Source organism: Dioscorea cayenensis, chromosome 19 (genome assembly GCF_009730915.1).
Source record: "Dioscorea cayenensis subsp. rotundata cultivar TDr96_F1 chromosome 19, TDr96_F1_v2_PseudoChromosome.rev07_lg8_w22 25.fasta, whole genome shotgun sequence".
Classification (NCBI taxonomy): Eukaryota; Viridiplantae; Streptophyta; class Magnoliopsida; order Dioscoreales; family Dioscoreaceae; genus Dioscorea; species Dioscorea cayenensis.
The window spans coordinates 29,945,131-29,962,679 of record NC_052489.1 but is presented as its reverse complement, the minus strand read 5'-3'; the positions used below and the strand labels follow the sequence as shown (position 1 = coordinate 29,962,679).

At 38.8% G+C, this 17,549-nt stretch overlaps 4 protein-coding genes across 4 annotated transcripts; 1 reads left to right on the top strand and 3 right to left on the bottom strand.

Annotated features, from left to right (window-relative positions):
- The first annotated feature begins 473 nt into the window (after window positions 1-473).
- Window positions 474-6,252, top strand: LOC120249637 (magnesium-chelatase subunit ChlD, chloroplastic). The gene is given in 17 exon segments (XM_039258213.1): window positions 474-737; window positions 821-999; window positions 1,701-1,785; window positions 1,861-2,177; window positions 2,394-2,517; window positions 2,691-2,783; window positions 3,192-3,287; window positions 3,602-3,739; window positions 3,885-4,091; window positions 4,301-4,456; window positions 4,740-4,847; window positions 5,063-5,197; window positions 5,281-5,412; window positions 5,414-5,443; window positions 5,793-5,819; window positions 5,822-5,915; window positions 5,984-6,252. Coding segments are annotated over 17 exon segments (2,238 nt in total). The 5' UTR covers window positions 474-506; the 3' UTR covers window positions 6,070-6,252.
- Window positions 6,109-7,616, bottom strand: LOC120249638 (leucine-rich repeat receptor-like serine/threonine/tyrosine-protein kinase SOBIR1). The gene has a single exon (XM_039258214.1). The coding sequence runs from the start codon at window positions 7,504-7,506 to the stop codon at window positions 6,286-6,288; it is 1,221 nt and encodes a 406-aa protein (XP_039114148.1). The 5' UTR covers window positions 7,507-7,616; the 3' UTR covers window positions 6,109-6,285.
- Window positions 7,617-8,608: 992 nt separating this feature from the next.
- Window positions 8,609-10,835, bottom strand: LOC120283943 (leucine-rich repeat receptor-like serine/threonine/tyrosine-protein kinase SOBIR1). The gene is made up of 2 exons (XM_039290763.1): window positions 9,867-10,835; window positions 8,609-8,809 (listed from the first exon to the last, which is right to left on the bottom strand). Exons 1-2 carry the CDS (start codon window positions 10,417-10,419, stop codon window positions 8,802-8,804), a joined length of 561 nt encoding a protein of 186 aa, XP_039146697.1. The 5' UTR covers window positions 10,420-10,835; the 3' UTR covers window positions 8,609-8,801.
- A 152-nt stretch (window positions 10,836-10,987) lies between these two features.
- Window positions 10,988-17,232, bottom strand: LOC120283942 (ubiquitin carboxyl-terminal hydrolase 24-like). The gene is given in 8 exon segments (XM_039290762.1): window positions 10,988-11,375; window positions 11,534-11,710; window positions 13,201-13,343; window positions 14,266-14,513; window positions 15,141-15,328; window positions 15,424-15,510; window positions 15,512-16,077; window positions 16,833-17,232. Coding segments are annotated over 7 exon segments (1,188 nt in total). The 5' UTR covers window positions 15,668-16,077; window positions 16,833-17,232; the 3' UTR covers window positions 10,988-11,186.
- Between the last annotated feature and the right edge of the window lie 317 nt (window positions 17,233-17,549).

The following is a 17,549-nucleotide window of genomic DNA, read 5'->3' as shown; positions in this document are numbered from 1 at the left end:
TCTATCGAAGCCAAGTGAAAAGCCGCGAGGTTGAACAGTGATGTTATTTGGCGCTTTTCACTTTCACCATTTTCAAGGCAAAATGGAATTTCATGACATGGGCCCATTTGAGTGAGCAGTGGGGGTAAAGGGAAGTTAAAGCCCAATTACGGAAGAATCTGTCAGGGTGTGTAAAAAGTAGGGAGGGGTTTTGGGAAGTTTTGAAAATTATGAGGGGTGAACAATAATTTTCCCTAATTTTAATTTTTATCCAAAATTTTTTTTCTATTTTTTTTACCAAGGCGGCAAGGGCCAAAAATTATAGTATCTCATAGCAGTATTTTTAAATCATTTCTGTTTAAATTTCAAAAATAAATTTATTATATTAGAACATTTGATAATCATAATTAAAGAGTTTTTTTTAAAAATAAAGATAATTAATTTATAATAATTGAGAATAAAAGGGCAACGGTCATAGATAAGGAGATGATAACGCCATCGTCCACAGCTCCGCGGAGCTCACTCCAATGGCGGCATCCCTTCTCCCGCTTCTCCCTTCCTTCAAGACCAATCCCCTCCTCTCTCCCTCCAAGGTCCTCCGAACTCTCGCCGCCCCTCGTCACCTTCCTCTTCGCCTGGCAGTTGCGGCAGCAACAACCATCGAGACTACCAATGGCGCCGTTTCCGCTTCCAAGGATAACCTAGATGGTGCCTCGTATGGAAGGCAGTTCTTTCCCTTGGCCGCAGTTGTAGGGCAGGTGATAACATCTACTTGAAGTTCTCAGAGTTCTTGAATTTGGTGTATGGTGGAGTTCTCCTTTGGATGTTGGTTGTTGTGCAGGACGCGATCAAGACCGCTTTGCTGCTCGGAGCCATCGACCGTGAGATTGGAGGGATTGCCATCTCGGGGAAGCGCGGGACAGCCAAGACAGTGATGGCGCGGGGGATACATGCTATGCTTCCTCCTATTGAGGTTGTTAAGGGTTCCATAGCGAATGCAGATCCAAAGTGCCCGGAAGAGTAAGTTTTTTTTTTTTTCGTAATCTCAAATGTGATTGGTCTGCTTGCTTAATTGGAAAATTCAATTTTTTATTTTTAAAATGTTTAAAATGTGATTGTGGTATATGATGCACAATATATCGGGTTTGAAGAGGAGCCCAGCATTAGAACTGTGAATTAAATGTGGTGTAGCTTCCCTCAGAGGCTGAAACATTGTTTCAATGGATTTCCTGAATGGAACTTTTTACTTTTGATGGAATGCCTTGAGCTGATGGCTTTCTCTTTGAGGGTTGAGAGTTTAGGGTCTATCCAGAAATGTTGGGCCATACCATACCTTAGGATTATAAAGGTTGGGTAATTGTATGTTGAGGTTCAACATTATTCAGTGTGTTATTTAAACCACCATAGGGCACAACAGGCTGCCAGGACTAAATGTGCATCCTTTCACATAATATGCTTCTAAAACCAAGAGTTATGATTTGTTTTATGCATGTTAAATCGAGTTGCAGTAAGAAAATAAATTAATTTAATCCATTTCTGATTGACAATAATTATTGTCTTCTCAAGTGTTAGTCAAGTACAATAATGAAGTAAAAGTTATGTTTTCATTCATGATTGGTTCCAGTGAAGGCAAAATCGCAATAAAGCTTTGATTGTATCATGGTTATACATCTCTCGTGAGCAATTCTTGTAGCCATCAGTTAGATTTTTGCTATCCACAGGTGGGAAGATGGATTAGCTAATAAAGTGGAGTATGATGCTGATGGTAATGTCAAGACAGAAATTGTGCACTCTCCTTTTGTTCAGGTATTGTTCGTTGCTACTTCTACTTTGACTGTGATGCTCTGCATGATAATATTTTGTATTATGTGCCTGTTACAGATTCCACTTGGTGTCACAGAAGATAGACTTATTGGATCAGTTGATGTTGAGGAATCTATAAAGTCAGGGACAACTATATTTCAACCTGGGCTGCTTGCTGAAGCTCATAGGGGTGTCTTGTATGTTGATGAGATAAATCTTTTGGATGAGAGTATCAGCAATCTGCTTCTAAATGTCCTGACAGATGGGGTCAACATTGTGGAAAGGGAAGGAATAAGTTTCCGTCATCCATGCAAGCCACTCTTAATAGCTACTTACAACCCAGAGGAGGGTTCGGTTCGTGAACATTTGCTTGATCGGATTGCAATTAACTTAAGGTACTTTACTAAGCTTTTCCATAAGCAATTATTTTTTTTTTTTTTGGCTTGAAAATCAAGTAGTATTTTTCTTACAAACACATTGAACAATTTCCATTTGTAGTCAAGGTTTATCATCATAACAGATTCCCGGTGACTTGGTTATTTCAACCCTAGATTCTTTTACAAGGACAATATGACTTACTAGTCTTACTTCTAAGAGCCAATCTTCTGCAGCGCAGATCTCCCCATGAGTTTTGATGATCGGGTTGCCGCTGTTGGTATTGCAACACAGTTTCAGGAATCTAGCAAGGATGTATTTAAGATGGTAGAGGAAGAAACCGAGTTTGCAAAAACTCAGGTGCTACGTCACTCCTGTTGTTGTTGTTGTTTTTTTTGTTTTTGTTTTTGTTTTGTTTTGTCTAAAGTTCCTAACATTTTTCTTCAGACAAGATTATCATGCTGTACTATTCTTAGATTATAATCTTTACATGTTATATCCCGTGATTTATTTTTACAAGTTGTGGTATACAGATAATTTTGGCTAGAGAATATTTAAAGGATGTCAGCATCAGCAGAGATCAACTGAAGTACTTGGTTATGGAATCTTTGCGAGGTGGTTGTCAGGTTCATATTATACTTTATAATTTAAAGTTCTACTTTTATGTAATACATCTTTTCCTTAGATAAATATATATATATATATATATTTTGATATCCTGGTTGTCAAGTGAGTGCTCACAAGTGACTGTATGTGGTTGTATAATGCTCATGCTGCATGTTGTGTTAGGGAAGGGATGCAAGGATTGCGTGACTTAAGGAAAAACAAAATGGACAAAATTCTTTTCGTCCTGTTTAAAACATATAAATGCACAATAGTTATGTTTATAAATGTCATTTGTCTTGTGGTAGTATAAAATGAAGTGTCACATTTTATGTGAATGCTTATTTATTTAAAAATAATGCCTACTAGGCATTTCTTTGAATATAAGTGCCATTTATCCTTTATAAAACTTTTATGACTTTCTCCTACAGGGACATAGAGCTGAGCTATATGCTGCTCGAGTGGCCAAATGTCTAGCTGCTCTAGAAGGACGTGAGAAGGTCAATGTGGAAGACCTTAAAAAAGCGGTAAAGCATCATTACACCAAATGTTACTAAATTGTGAACACATAGTTGTCAGAAGTTTCTCCTCATCATAGTTTTTAGTTTCAGAAAATGAAAAAGGATGGTATTATACTATGGCCTTAAACATTCTTGCTCTTTCAATTGCATGATCTTGCTGGATGGAACTCATTTAAGTGGCAATGAAAACAGTTGGATTCTAGAAGAGCTGACACAAATATCAAAACTCTGGGCTCTTCTCTCATTGAGAAATAAATTAAAAAAACCCAATATTTGTTGGCAAAATTATGACTTGCTTCCTGAGATTTTGTGCCATGCAGGTAGAGTTAGTCATTTTACCTCGCTCAATGGTCGCAGAGAACCCGAAAGAACAGCAAAATCAGCCACCTCCACCCCCACCTCCCCCTCCACAGAGCCAGGATGACTCTGCAGAGGATCAGAATGAGGAAAACGAAGAGGTGGTTGCAAACATTCAGAAATTTCTCTCCATTTCGTTAATTATTTTAAACTGTTGTTTGCTAGTGCTATCAAATAATCTGGTCTTTTGAACAATGCATTTGGCAAAGATAAATTTGTATGTTGAAGCTACTCCATATGTGACAGGATGAGAAGGACAATGATGAGGAGAATGAGCAGCAAGAGCAGGAAATTCCTACGGAATTTATTTTTGATGCTGAAGGTGGCCTAGTGGATGAGAAGCTCCTTGTCTTTGCACAGCAAGCTCAAAGACGTCGGGGAAAAGCTGGACGAGCCAAGAATATTATTTCCTCAGAGGATCGAGGTCGATATGTTAAACCTATGCTTCCAAAGGTAATTGTCTAAAACCTTTTAACGGACAGTTGCTAGAAGAGCTGCATTAATGGTTCAGGTTGTAGCTTTAAAAACTTCTTACGTAAGCTTCAAGTGAGTGAACTTATATCTCTGAACTGTTCAAAGTTCAAACTAGATTCTCCCATTGTGTACGGGTGTGTGTGTGTTTGTGTCATTCACTGGGTGCTAAGTGTGTCTCATTTGTGCAGGGCCCTGTTAAGAGACTGGCTGTTGATGCAACATTGAGAGCAGCTGCACCATATCAAAAGCTGCGCAGGCAGAAAGACATTCATAAGGCAAAAAAAGTTTATGTTGAAAAAAGTGACATGAGAGCAAAAAGAATGGCCAGAAAAGCAGGTGCCCTTGTAAGTTGATACTTATCTGAACCTGTTCTTATGATGAGCCATTAAATTTTTCAGTACTACACTGCTAATAAAAAATGCACATCTTATGCGCGGTTGTTTTTCGTGAACCTTGTATTGTAGCTAGATCAATCTAAATACTTATTTGCTGATGACTAACCTACGGTTTTCCTTATTCATTCATTGCCAATGACTAACCTACAAACTAAGTAACACAGACATTGCCTCTATTGAGTGCCTCTGTATTTTTTATGCAACATTTACACAGGCTGGTAATCTGTGACAGGTTATCTTTGTAGTTGATGCAAGTGGAAGTATGGCACTAAACCGGATGCAGAATGCAAAAGGTGCTGCACTGCAATTACTAGCTGAAAGTTATACAAGTAGAGATCAGGTATCCCTAAAAATCAAACACAATACGATGCTAAAACTTCATATATATGTTATGCATTCACATGCACATTCACATGCACATTCACCTGAATGTAAACTAATTTCTGGTGAAAATTTGAACTTACAGCATTGTGGTTCATCATGCATAAATAATTGCATTTCATCAGAGATAATGGGTGTAAAGAGCAAAGTCTTTTTTCCCCCCTTTTATATCAGGTATCAATCATTCCTTTCCGTGGAGATTTCGCAGAAGTTCTCCTGCCTCCATCGAGGTCAATAGCGATGGCCAGGAAGCGTCTTGAGAAGCTTCCATGTGGGGGTGGTTCTCCCTTGGCTCATGGTCTTAGCACGGTACTTGAACAAGCAAAACTTTTTCTTGTATTCTCTCTTTCTTAAGATAATCTTTTTATGTTAATTCCAAATTTACCTTGTAGGCTGTCAGAGTTGGACTTAATGCTGAGAAGAGTGGTGATGTTGGCCGAATTATGATTGTGGCCATTACGGATGGAAGGGCTAACATATCATTGAAGAGATCTACTGATCCTGAAAGCGCTGCTTCAACTGATTTCGCCTAGGCCCTCTTCAAAAGAATTAAAGGTTAGTTTCATCTTTATGTTGTTACAAGTGCATGCATGACATCAATCATAACCTTTTTTCATGCCCTTGATTTTCTATTTTTGTTGATCAATGAAGGCTATCTTTTCCCAAAACAACTGGAAATTGCCCTTTAGTTGTCAAGCATTTCATTGTAATAATCAGATGAATATTAGGTTTGGATTCCTACTTCTATGCAGTCTGTTACACATCTGCTTTAGTACATACCGGTCAACATCTCTTTTCATTGTTTGTTTTCTTGAGGTTGCCAGAATTTTATTCTTTAATTTTTATATAAAGCCATTATGCCATTTAAATTCTTTCTGTTCTGCCCATTTCTTTGTTTATGAAGGATGAGATTCTGGATGTGGCTGGGAAAGATATACAAGGCAGGGGATGTCGCTTCTAGTCATCGACACTGAAAACAAGTTTGTGTCAACAGGCTTTGCTAAAGAAATTGCAAGGGTTGCCCAAGGTATGCCCACCAGAGTAGATACCAAACCATCCTTTCCATACTAAGAATTTTATGCTAATTCTTGGCAGGAAAATATTATTACTTACCAAACGCTTCTGACGCTGTTATCTCTGCTACAACAAAGGAAGCGTTGACGGTGTTAAAAAGTTCGTAAATCAGTCTTCTCCAAACACATTGCAGTATAATTGTAGAGTTTTTTTTTTTGTGGTTGCTCAATAGGTTTGCTCATTTGATAAATGCAATAGTTTGTATTTGTTTGTCTCAAGTTTGTAATATCATCTGATTTAACATTATCCTCATCGGCATTGTCACAAATTCATTGCAGAAGTATTACTTACATTATTATTTAATAAGCAACAAGCCGGCTTGTCTAATGCTTAATCTGCTCTAGCATGCGTCTAACATCTCTGCTGCAGGGTCTGTCCTCAGGATTATCTCTAGTACAAAAGTATGCAATCTTCAGGGCCAGCAGCATCTGTTTTTCATACCCAGTTCCCAGCAAGATCTCATCAATACCTTCGTTGGCCCCATCGCCGTCACTGGAGCTCATCACCTTCCTCAGCCACTTCACCATGCCCATCTCCGCCAAACGGCTATCACTAGGAAACCTCCCTGACACCAACACCGCCAAGATCACTCCAAAACTATAAACATCGCACCGGTCTGTGCATGGCATCCTGTTATAGTACTCCGGTGCAATGTACCCTAGTGTTCCTACCACTCTGGTCATCCCAACACTACCGCCCGGTGCCGCCTTCGCCAGCCCAAAGTCTGCAATACGAGGATTCATATCCCGGTCCAGCAGTATGTTCCCCGGCTTCAGGTCCCTGTGAATTATGCATGGTTTGTGCAGGAAATGAAGATACTCTAAACCGGTAGCAATGCCGAGTGCGATCTTGTACCGTACTGGCCATTTGAGTTGTCTCTGCCTCAGTGCATCTTGTAATGATCCGTTCTGCATGAATTCTGAGATGAGGAAATGTTTTTCTTGATTGGAGACATGAGCCAGCAGCCGGAGGAGGTTTGGATGTCCTACTCGTCCTACTGTCAAGATCTCTGCACGAACTTGCCGTGTCCTGTGACCGAGTGCATTGCTTGTTCCTCGGCAGAGGCGAGAGACATCCACAGTTGATGATAGAGCTATCTTCTTGATTGCAACAGAGAGCTTCCCGCCTCCACGGCGCGGGAGCTCAGTCTTGTAAACTTCTCCGCAACCTCCTTTTCCGATGATCTCCAATTGCAGGTCTTCATCCTTGGCATTGATCAAGAAAGAGAGGTCTTCAGCATGCTGGATGTCTATGCTGAAGAGTGTGACATTATTAGTATTCGGACTAACTTGAATGTTGTTTTTTCGGCTTTTGAAGCAAAACTTGAAGATGATGAATCCTGCAAGCATAAGCACAGCACCGATGGCAAGACCGATGCAGATACCAAGAGGATCGACATGAAACTTTGTGTTTGATGGAGTGGTGTCTGTTTGATCCTTGGAGATGATTGAATTCTTTCTTGACCAATGAAGTGGTTTCTGATCTGAAGATGAGATGAACTCATTGAGTTTCTTGTTAGGAAGAGTCATGGTGATGGGAGTCATGGAATGTGTGTGAGTTTTTTCCTGGTCTTATAATGAAAATGCAAAGATAAGAAACCATGCCAAAGTTCATTGACTTGGACCATTTCAGTCATTGTAACGGCAATGCAACACCATGCAACATGCATCCAGGTTGGCTAATTTTTTTTATTTATTTATTTATTTATTTATTTATTTATATTGATATGTGGTGCAATGAATCCATAAAAGAAAGAGCTAAGCAAACTACGTACGATCTCCAAGTTCACTCCCGGTCGCTACGCAACATTGCCGGCATAAAGCCCACCACACGAACGGCCCATTTAATTTTTTAACTAGTTTTTTTTAAGAAATACAAAAAAAAGAAAATGCAGAAAAATAATTAAAAAAATCAAGAAAGATATATTATTGTGTATTTTTTTTGGCCTTATATATGGAAACATTTTAAATTTATTAGAAATTTAAAACTTGTGATGTATTACAAAATCATGGGTGAAATTTTTTTTAAAAAAAATGCCGGCTAATTATATGTGAGAAATTGAATATTAAATTTTTTAAAAATGAGTTTATTTTGCTTGAATATTCATATACGAGTGGGAAATTTTTTTATACTACTACAAATTATTTTTATTTACTTATATTCATTTTTGGAAATGGAAGAAAACGGAAAAAAATCAATCCATATTTTTTTATAAAATTATTATAAATTGATTTTCAATGATTAAAAAAATATTTTATAAGAATATATAAACAAATATAATTTTTATGAAAAACCAATAATAATTAATTATTCATTTTTTTTTCAACAACTAGCACAAATGCATATACAACAAAGGGTGTGCATACAGGAGCAATGACAATTTACACCAAACAATAAAAATTCCACAAATCAAATCTCTTACTGAATGGATTAGCTAAATAAAAAACCATTTGGTCTAATAATTAAACACTTTTGCAAGTACATGAAAGTCAAGCCGAGGAGATACCAATATGCATCAATTTATCATCCATTTTTGACTGCCAAATTCTATACCTGAATTTCTAGCTAGGCAGAATAACAGAGATATCTGTTGAATTATTCAAGAAGGAAAAAGAAAAAGAAACTCTTCTAATGCTTAATCTGGGAAATCATGCATCTAACATCTTTGCTGCGCGGCCTATCTCTAGGATTATCATTCGTACAAAAAAACATGCAATCTTCAAAACCAGCAGCATTTGTTCTTCATACCCATTCCCCGCCATCTTCTCATCGATGACGGTCTCTTTGGCCTCGCCGGAGCTCATCACCCTCCTCATCCACTTCACCATGCCCATCTCCTCTAAGAGCCTACTGTAAGGGTTCTACCTTACACGCTCGGCATAGGGTGGTCCCTGGCCGAGGGAGATGGCCAATGAAGCCAAGGTTGGCCAAATTCCAAGTCCAAATAGGCGTTGTCCGTCCGATCATCCGATGCGCGGGTTGAGTCTGCGCATGACCGAGAATTCTAGCCGGGGGTGCCGAGTGAGCGGGTGCGGGGGCATGGTGTCGCGCATTGCCGAGGGCTCGCTAGGCAGCGCGCATAGCGTGATGCGCGTGGCCGAGGAATCTCGATCAATGGGTGGGTGATCGTGTGATCACGGTCTGGAGGCCGAGAATTGGCTAAGTATGGGTCAATTAGCCGGATCAGCGTAAGCACAGACGGTACGGTCGATCAAGGGACTTGTACGGTCGGTCAGCTGATCGGGTGGGCGGAGCGGAGCTCTTAGCCCAGCCGTGGGCAGGATAGCATGTGGGCGCATGGGCGCGTTACCGAGGGCCTTTACCGAGAGGAATGCGCGGTAGAATACCGGGCCGCCGTGCGCGCTACCGAGGCTGGATGGGCGCACCGCCAAGGGATGACCGGGAGAGGGCTGGCTGGATTATCAGTGCCATTGGTTGACACTGTAGAGCGATCCGGGTGTGTACAGTGAACAATGTTGTGTTTCTTAGCACTGTAGCACTGTGCTTGTCTTGATGTGACAGGTGACTTATTCTTAGCCTCTTATTGAGATCCGGTTGATCTCATCCTCTCATTGGTTTTCTCTATAAATATGGCTCTCATTCCCTTAGAAAGGGGAAGAGGAGAGAAAGAAGAACTCTTGGTGAGTTTTCCTCTTGGTTGTGGGCTGGTTCCTCTTCATCCTTGGTGGGGTGGAGTTCTTGGCTTTGCTATCCATGTTCATGGTGTAATCTTGGTTTCAATATAGAGAGTTTATGTTTTTCTCTCTAATCTCCTTGTTTGTATGCCTGGTTGTTTGTATCTTGTTCATTGTAGCTCATCCTTGGCCGTAGGCTGGCTCGGCGCCTTGGTGGTGTGACGAGCGCCGCACGGTGATCGTTGGGGCGATCGGGAAGGCCGTGACACCTACCATCACTCGAAACTTCCCAGTCACCAGCACTGCCAAGATCACACCCAAACTAAAAACATCACATTTATGGGTGCATGCCATGCCATTGTAGTACTCCGGAGCAATATAACCCAACGTCCCAGCCAATCTAGTCCTCACAAAACTGCCATCCTCCACCTTTGCCAACCCAAAATCGGCGATTCGAGGGTTCAAATCATCATCGAGAAGTATGTTCTCCGGTTTCATGTCTCTATGAATTATACATGGTTTATGTATGAAGTGCAAGTATTCAAGACCAGAGGCAATGCCATGAGCAATTTTGTACCTTGCAGGCCAGTCAAGTTGGCCTTTCTTGAGCACATCATACAGTGATCCTTTAGGCTTGAATTCCGATACAAGGAAATGGTGATCTCCACTGGAGACATGGGCAAGTAGCCGAAGTAGATTCCGATGGCCGATGCGTCCCACGGTTCGGATCTCTGCACGAACTTGGCGCATTCTGTTGTCATCCACATGACTGCTTCTTTCTTGGCTTAGCTCCATGCCTAGGCATAGCTCCTCGATCAGCATGGATGACGGTAAAATTATCTCCTTGACAGCAACGGTGAGCTTCCGGCCTCCACTGAACTTGAGGTGAGCTTTGAACACTTGACCACAGCCTCCTTTTCCAATGACCTCTAAGCCCGCACATCCGGATGTCTATAGGAAAGACAGGTCTCTGGCAGGCTTGATCTCCAGACCAAAGAGCGTGACATTGCAATCCTCGGGTTCGGTTCTGAAATACTTGCTCCTCTTCATGCACATCACAATGAGGGTGGCAACACAGCATGCAACAAAGATGAAAACAGAGGCGACAGCCAATGCAACAGCTAAAACTAGAGTATCCATGATGATGAAGAAGAGGTTTAGTGCTTCTAATTTATTGAGAATAGAAAGGGCCTGGTTTGAATATTCCTAATCTGTTCAAAGCCGTGCTATCTAGTCTTCATGTAACACTAACTTTTTCTACGGAACAATAATAGCCTTTATTTTCTCTAGAGAACTTTTCAAAAGAAATCCACTGGAAAGTGGAAACAAACCCCAAAAAGGTATGCAATGGATCAAAACATGGAAAATAAAATTTTCGAATACACTAGCATTATTCACTCAAACAATAAGATTACAGGAAGCATTGCCACAACATCAGCTGGTAAAAAAGAAAAGAAAAAAGAAAGAATTATCCTTTTTGCATAGATGGAAGCATTACATATAAGGCATAGAAAAGTAAAACTTTAGAACTCACATAGTCAGAAGAACCAGTCACACATCTATACAGCTGGAAGAGGATTTGATTCAATCTACACTTGTTTGTAGAAGAGAACATAGGCCTGATCATGGAGGACATCATTTATGCTCACAGCAGTAACCGATGCATCATCATATCGAAGCCACCGACCATGAGAAATCCTGGCATCCGATGTATAATGCCCTCTTGAGGGTTCTCTACCATGATGAGTGATGGTAGCAACGAGCTCATACTTCCGACCCTGCATGAAACCGAGAGTAGAATGAATGAGAAAAATTACCAGTTCAATCACAATGTGTCAATATCAGCTAGAGCAGTATGGTGATCTGATGCTTGTATAGTTTACTAGTATCTCTGGACCTTGAAACATTAAGAAAAAGATTTACAAAAACAGATCACCTCTGACACTGGGGTTGCAAGCAATTCACGGCCAAGCACAAGCTCAAGTGGGAAGCAGACAGGCTTGTGTAGTTTAGCCATACCTTTGCTGCCATAACTAAATCGCATGAGATGCAATATCATAATCCTGGAGAGCTCCTGTATCTTAACTGATTTGCTGGCGGCAACCTCAGCAGCCTGCAGATAAATTCCCTATCCATAATCAGAATCAAAACCTCAGACAGAAGACATGTGAAGAAATGTCAACATTGCCAAAATTTTCTTCACTAGAACATTTTCACCAAATGCTGAAAGAAAATTATATGAATGGGTTCAAAATTGGGACAACTTTGAATTATTATTGTTTATCTATTTTCTAAATATATAATTCTTGCTTCCTGGTTTGCAGGTACCAATTAAACAGAGGAAAGTCTCCAACACCAAAAGAACAGTCATTTCTAAATCTAAATGAAGATGTAGATGCAAACTGACGTTGAATGAGAAGGAACTTCCAGCTTTGCTCTAATGGCAAACAGGCACACACTTAAACCCACATGAACAATCATTTCTATATCTACATAAGGTGACGCACATAAATTTGTTTGAGCTACACACCATCAAAGCGGGTAACTGAAACTTAAGAATGGATGAAACTTGCTTGGACTCAGACAGACTTCTTGTCATAATATGTAAATTTCTATTCAGTTCTGGTGAGGGGATTGTTGGTAAATCTTGATAGACTTCTCATCTAACAAATCACCAGATTGTGCACGATGGGCAACTCCAACTATCTTGCAAACCATAGATCAACTACTCTTATCCAACTAGATTATGTTTTTGTGGAAGGTCACTCACAAGGAAGTGTGAGAGATTATGAAAAGTTCGGGCCAAAAATTACTATCATGCCCATCAATTATAGTATAGTATTGGAAGCAAAGAAGTGTCCAAGAGTGAAATGATCAATAGCATGCTTGACTCATTCAAAATAGCCATTTTCATTCCATTCCTAGTTGTTATTACAATGTAAATAGCAGCAAGTGAATATGGTTTTGTTTTTATCATGTTGAAATCAGAATGCTGTCCAAAGTGGTCATCACTAGTTATCCATACCCTGGTCAAGTAATTTTCAAAATGAGAGATGGAAGCCAAAAGGGAACATGAAATGGTCATCTTCTACCCACTATCATAACCAGGACCATAAAGTTTGGTTTTGCCTTTCTTTCTGCTCTTTAACACCATCATTGATAATATGATTCTAAATTAACAAGGATACACAACAGCAAAAGAAAACTTCACTAATAGTCAATGCCTCCATAGCTATGATATGCCTATGCCGTTGTGCATGAAAGGTCGAGATTTTTCCCTTGGATGACACCTCATTAAATGCATTCCATAAACTCATATCTCCATAACAGATCAGCTTAGGAAAGCATAAAGCCTAGTTGTTACTGCAGGGGACATATCATAGTGTCTCTATATTAGAAATAGAACCCAACTGGAAGATTGTAATAAGACACATGAGCACAACAAACGAAAAATGAGTAATACAAGAATTGAAGGCCTCCAACTAATCCTACCTTAAGAGGCATATTTTGAGGCTCAAACAAAGAAAATGGAGATGGATGATTACAATCACATGGTTGTTACTTCCTGATATATGTATTGCTACAAGATGATAAATTTGATACCTTGCCAGCTGATGCTTTGTATCCCTCAAGAGCTTCAGGAGCAGAAAATAAATGCAATGCATCTTCAATTGTATGGACGGATTCAGGATGAATATCAAGATGAAGCAAGAGGTAGGGCTGAACTGTAGCTGAAGCCTTGCTGCCTACATGAGATAACAACTTCATCCAGGTTATTTGAAGGAAAAGTAAGGAAGGCCACTTAAGTCTATGCAGCAAACAAACTACGCTAGGCATAAATAAAAGATCGAAGATTATCACACAGTTAGTTTGAAGAAGATTATGTTCATTACTTCATGTGACATTCAAACTGATCCCCGTTTAGTTGATGTAATTGATGACAGTCTAAATTTAGCACTTTGACTGTCAGCACATTCTGTTTAAGTAGTTAAAACCATACCAAATTTAGAATTATTTCAGAGAGATGAATGATCACACAGCAATCCAGAAAGTATACCCTTTTGAATGCTAAAGCCCCATTCTACAAGCAAGTTCTCATATTCTTTGCATTAAAGAATCTAGTTTCTAGATTGAGCAGGAAAGTTAGATAGTTATAACAAACAGGTGACAAATAAGATATACGACTAGACGTATAGCTTAAGAGGCAAGTGCCATTTTATGTATTTCCATTTATTGTCAAAAAATTTACTCATGCAAAACTTTGGAATCGATAAGGAGATGTATGCAAATATTATCGGGGTATAATACAGTTTATTTATTTCATAATATATATATATATATATATATTGAAAAATAAACACATCTTTCTTTAAGCAAATCCCTAATATTTTGCATTATCAAAATGCCGCTTTGAAAAGTGTTATATTTTTCAGTTCTTTATATTTCATTGTTTCAACTTGCACCACAACTTATTAGTTAAAACATAAGTCTCAAATTGGAGAAGTTAAACCAACTCGAGATTGAAACCAGATTTTCATTTTTATACCCAATTTACCAATACATCTTATTAGGCTTTTCCCCTTGAAAGAAACCATGGCAATATACTCTAGTCAATAATTTTATACCAAACTAAAATAGTATTACTGCCACCTGTTCCAACTAATATACCTCTTGCCTTCACGACACTTCTCAGTTGTCCTCCAAATATTGCACTTAACTGGGATGGCATAAATTTCTGAGTTCTGGTCACAGCAGATTTGTTTTTTGGTCCAACTGTTTCCCAACCATCATCTTCAACAGATGAAATAAAAAAAGAACACTTCTCATTTTGACTGAATAAAGGGTTTTCAAGCTTCAATAGTTCATCATGCATTTGATCCATAACAAAACTCAAGAACTCCTGGGCATCTTCTTGTCTGCAAAGATAAGATCATAAGAAAGATGCTTTAAATGCAACAGATGATGTGACAAGTTAGAGCTTTATGAAGAATAAAGAAAGTATGCTTCCAACCAACTATAGGAATTCTAATAAGGAATTTCTAAAGTAAGAATTTTTCTAATAAACCAGTAAATTTCCTGGAAATATCATTAAAAATGGGATATCATTCATAGATAAAAAATATCAAAGTTTTCATCTTCACATGGAGAAACAAGGATAGGCAGTGCATCACTTTCTTGGGGAAAACCAGCATCAAACAAGTAACAAATAAAGTGCAAATGAAAAACTCTAGTTAACAAGAGAGTAAAGGAAAGTAGGTTAATTTTCTAATTAAAATGGTTTTGAAAATTAAACCAAATGAAACTTATTCCCTAAAGAAGCATGAAAAAGAAGAAAACCACAAGAGAATCAAAGCACTCTCCAACTTTAGCACATCAAGATCTACTTACTAACATTTTAATTCCTGCCAATAATTTCTAACATAAAGAGGGAGAAATTAGATGGATGAGAGAAGTAAAAGCACAAAAAGGGAAAAACTCAGCATGTTTCACACAGATTTTGGAGCAGAGAACCAGCAGGAACTCAACAGGACATGGGCACAAACCTTGGTCTTCCTGATATGCCAGCCTGCAAATCTGGAGTAAATTTCCTCAAAACATGGTCAAACATGTTTGGACTAAAAGGCTTCCCACTTTCAAGAGCTGGCATCTCACTGATTTTTGAGCTCAAATCATTTGGCATGTCAAAGTTAGAGATGAACTCTACAAATGCATGCAATGTTGGATAGTCAACCTACAATGCCGAAAGTGATCACAATAACGATCAGAGGAGTCGGTTACAAGCAAGGAAAGTAAAATTATCGCTTGAGTCTCCCGAAAGATCAGAACCTTGGGAATATCACGATTTCTAAGTTCCTGCAGTAGACAAGCAAATGGTGAGCATGAGAGAAGAGCCTGCAATGTCGCATTGAGAAAAGCAAAGGTTTCCAGAATTTATCAAGCCACGTGGCATCAGGATTTTGGGTAGCTTTTCTTGTTTGCTTGATGTTTCTGAAACATTTTTGACAGAAGTCGGAGCTTCTGGTGAATTAAATTGATGAGTTACTGCTTCCAGCTTTTTCATACCCATCATGTGTTTTTTTGCATGTCAACAACTCTGTATCACCAATTTTCTCTTCTTCCGCAACTCTTGACAAACTCAAAGCACAAGATTCTCTCCCATTTTCAACAACCAAACCATTATGGGATAAAGAGCCATTGCTAGTTCCATTAATTTGAGTTTGTGAAACTTCTTCAAAGTCCTTTAGTTACATTTGCTTCTTTTCTTGGATGATTTGCCCTTTGCAAACCAGCTTTGAACCTAGGATATTTTCTGATTTTTGTTCCTGTTTAGCACTCAAAATCTTTTGGTGGAGTCAGAGAGGCAAAGTCCAAAGAGCCAAATTGCAATTCAGTCTTTCCAGCAGTGCCGCCAACATTTTTACTAAATTGATTTTGAAAAAACCTTGTTTCCTCTTCAGTAAATGATCCAAAAATAATAAACTGCTCCAGAATGCACAGAAAGAAAGGATAAGCAAAGAGAATTTCAGGTTAAAAAAAACGCTGAGAAAGAAGCAAGTGTGTCCTTCTCAACCACAAGTAGAGTGAAACATCAAAAGATACAATGAATCAACTCATATATGAAAACACCCATATAAACTCACAGAAAGCATCAATGAAAAGAACAATGCACACCTACAAAACCAAATTAAAGATGAACTAAAAAGATAAAATATTCATCATCATTGCAGACCTAAAAGTAACAAGCCTCATGAGTTTACCATGTAATTACTTCCACAAATATTTCTTCCCATCATTTAACGTGAAAGGAATGGAAGCATTTAATTTTCGATACAACATGAGCTAACCCCATGTAATGCCATATAGCTAAAAAAATACTCATCTCCAATAAAGTCCAAAAATCATCAATACGAAGGCAACACATATCGTCAAGCTTTCATTGAACACAGAAATAACACAAATGCATCCGTATTAAAACAGCCGTCAAAAGTTACCACCTTTTTATCAAGTTCGTACATGATTTTTATTTTTATTATTATTTTTTAAATACCAAACCAAACTAAGTCATTCACCACTCCTACAACCAAAAAAGAAAAAAAAATAAAAAAAAAACCATAAGAATCAAAAACCCTAACATCAATCTAACACATCAACTCGCATCCACCCGAAATCTAAACCCTAACTAAAAATCCTCAAACCAGAGAAGCGAAACCTAGAGTTTTAAACCGAAACAATACCGTCTGATCACCCATCTCGTCCGCCAAGCCTCAAAGCCGAAGAAACCAAAACCCAGGAAGAACCAAAAGCAAGACAAGGATATTGCCTAGGATCAGAGCAGCAGAAACGAAGCCGTATAGTGGGAGCTAGGCTTCGAAACCCAAAGTGAAAGAAGGGGGAGTGGAGGCGATCGGAAGACATGAAAGGGAGAAGAGAAGCGGGGAAGAAGACGAGAGAAAAAGAAGAAGAGGTTGAAGAGCAAAGCTATAATAAGGGGAGTTCTTCTCCCCCTTTCGCTCTGATGGCGGTCTGGGATCGGATCACCGCCGGTGAAGCGGAGCTTCGAACCAGTACCAGCAAAGAGGGATTCCTCATTTCCTCACCGAGACTGGGAAACGGTCAAGTGATGTATGGCGGTGAGCTTACCTCGGATTCGTTTCATATGGTAAGCTGCTTGATTTGTCATTATTGTTATTTAAAATTTTGAAATCAAGGACAAATGTGGTAATGCACATTTAATTACCACATTTAAATATTAGTAATAAATACTTTATGATTTTTGTTTTGATTTTTTTTTAATAAATGTTCATAATCGGAAATTCCTCGTCCAACCATACAGAATTTTTTATGCTATTTTATGTGAAGTGAGATTTTGAACAGCTGATGTTAATTGGTTTTGATTTATTTTTAATTTAAAAATCAAAGAAATCTATAAAATTGATTTTGTTTTTTTTTGG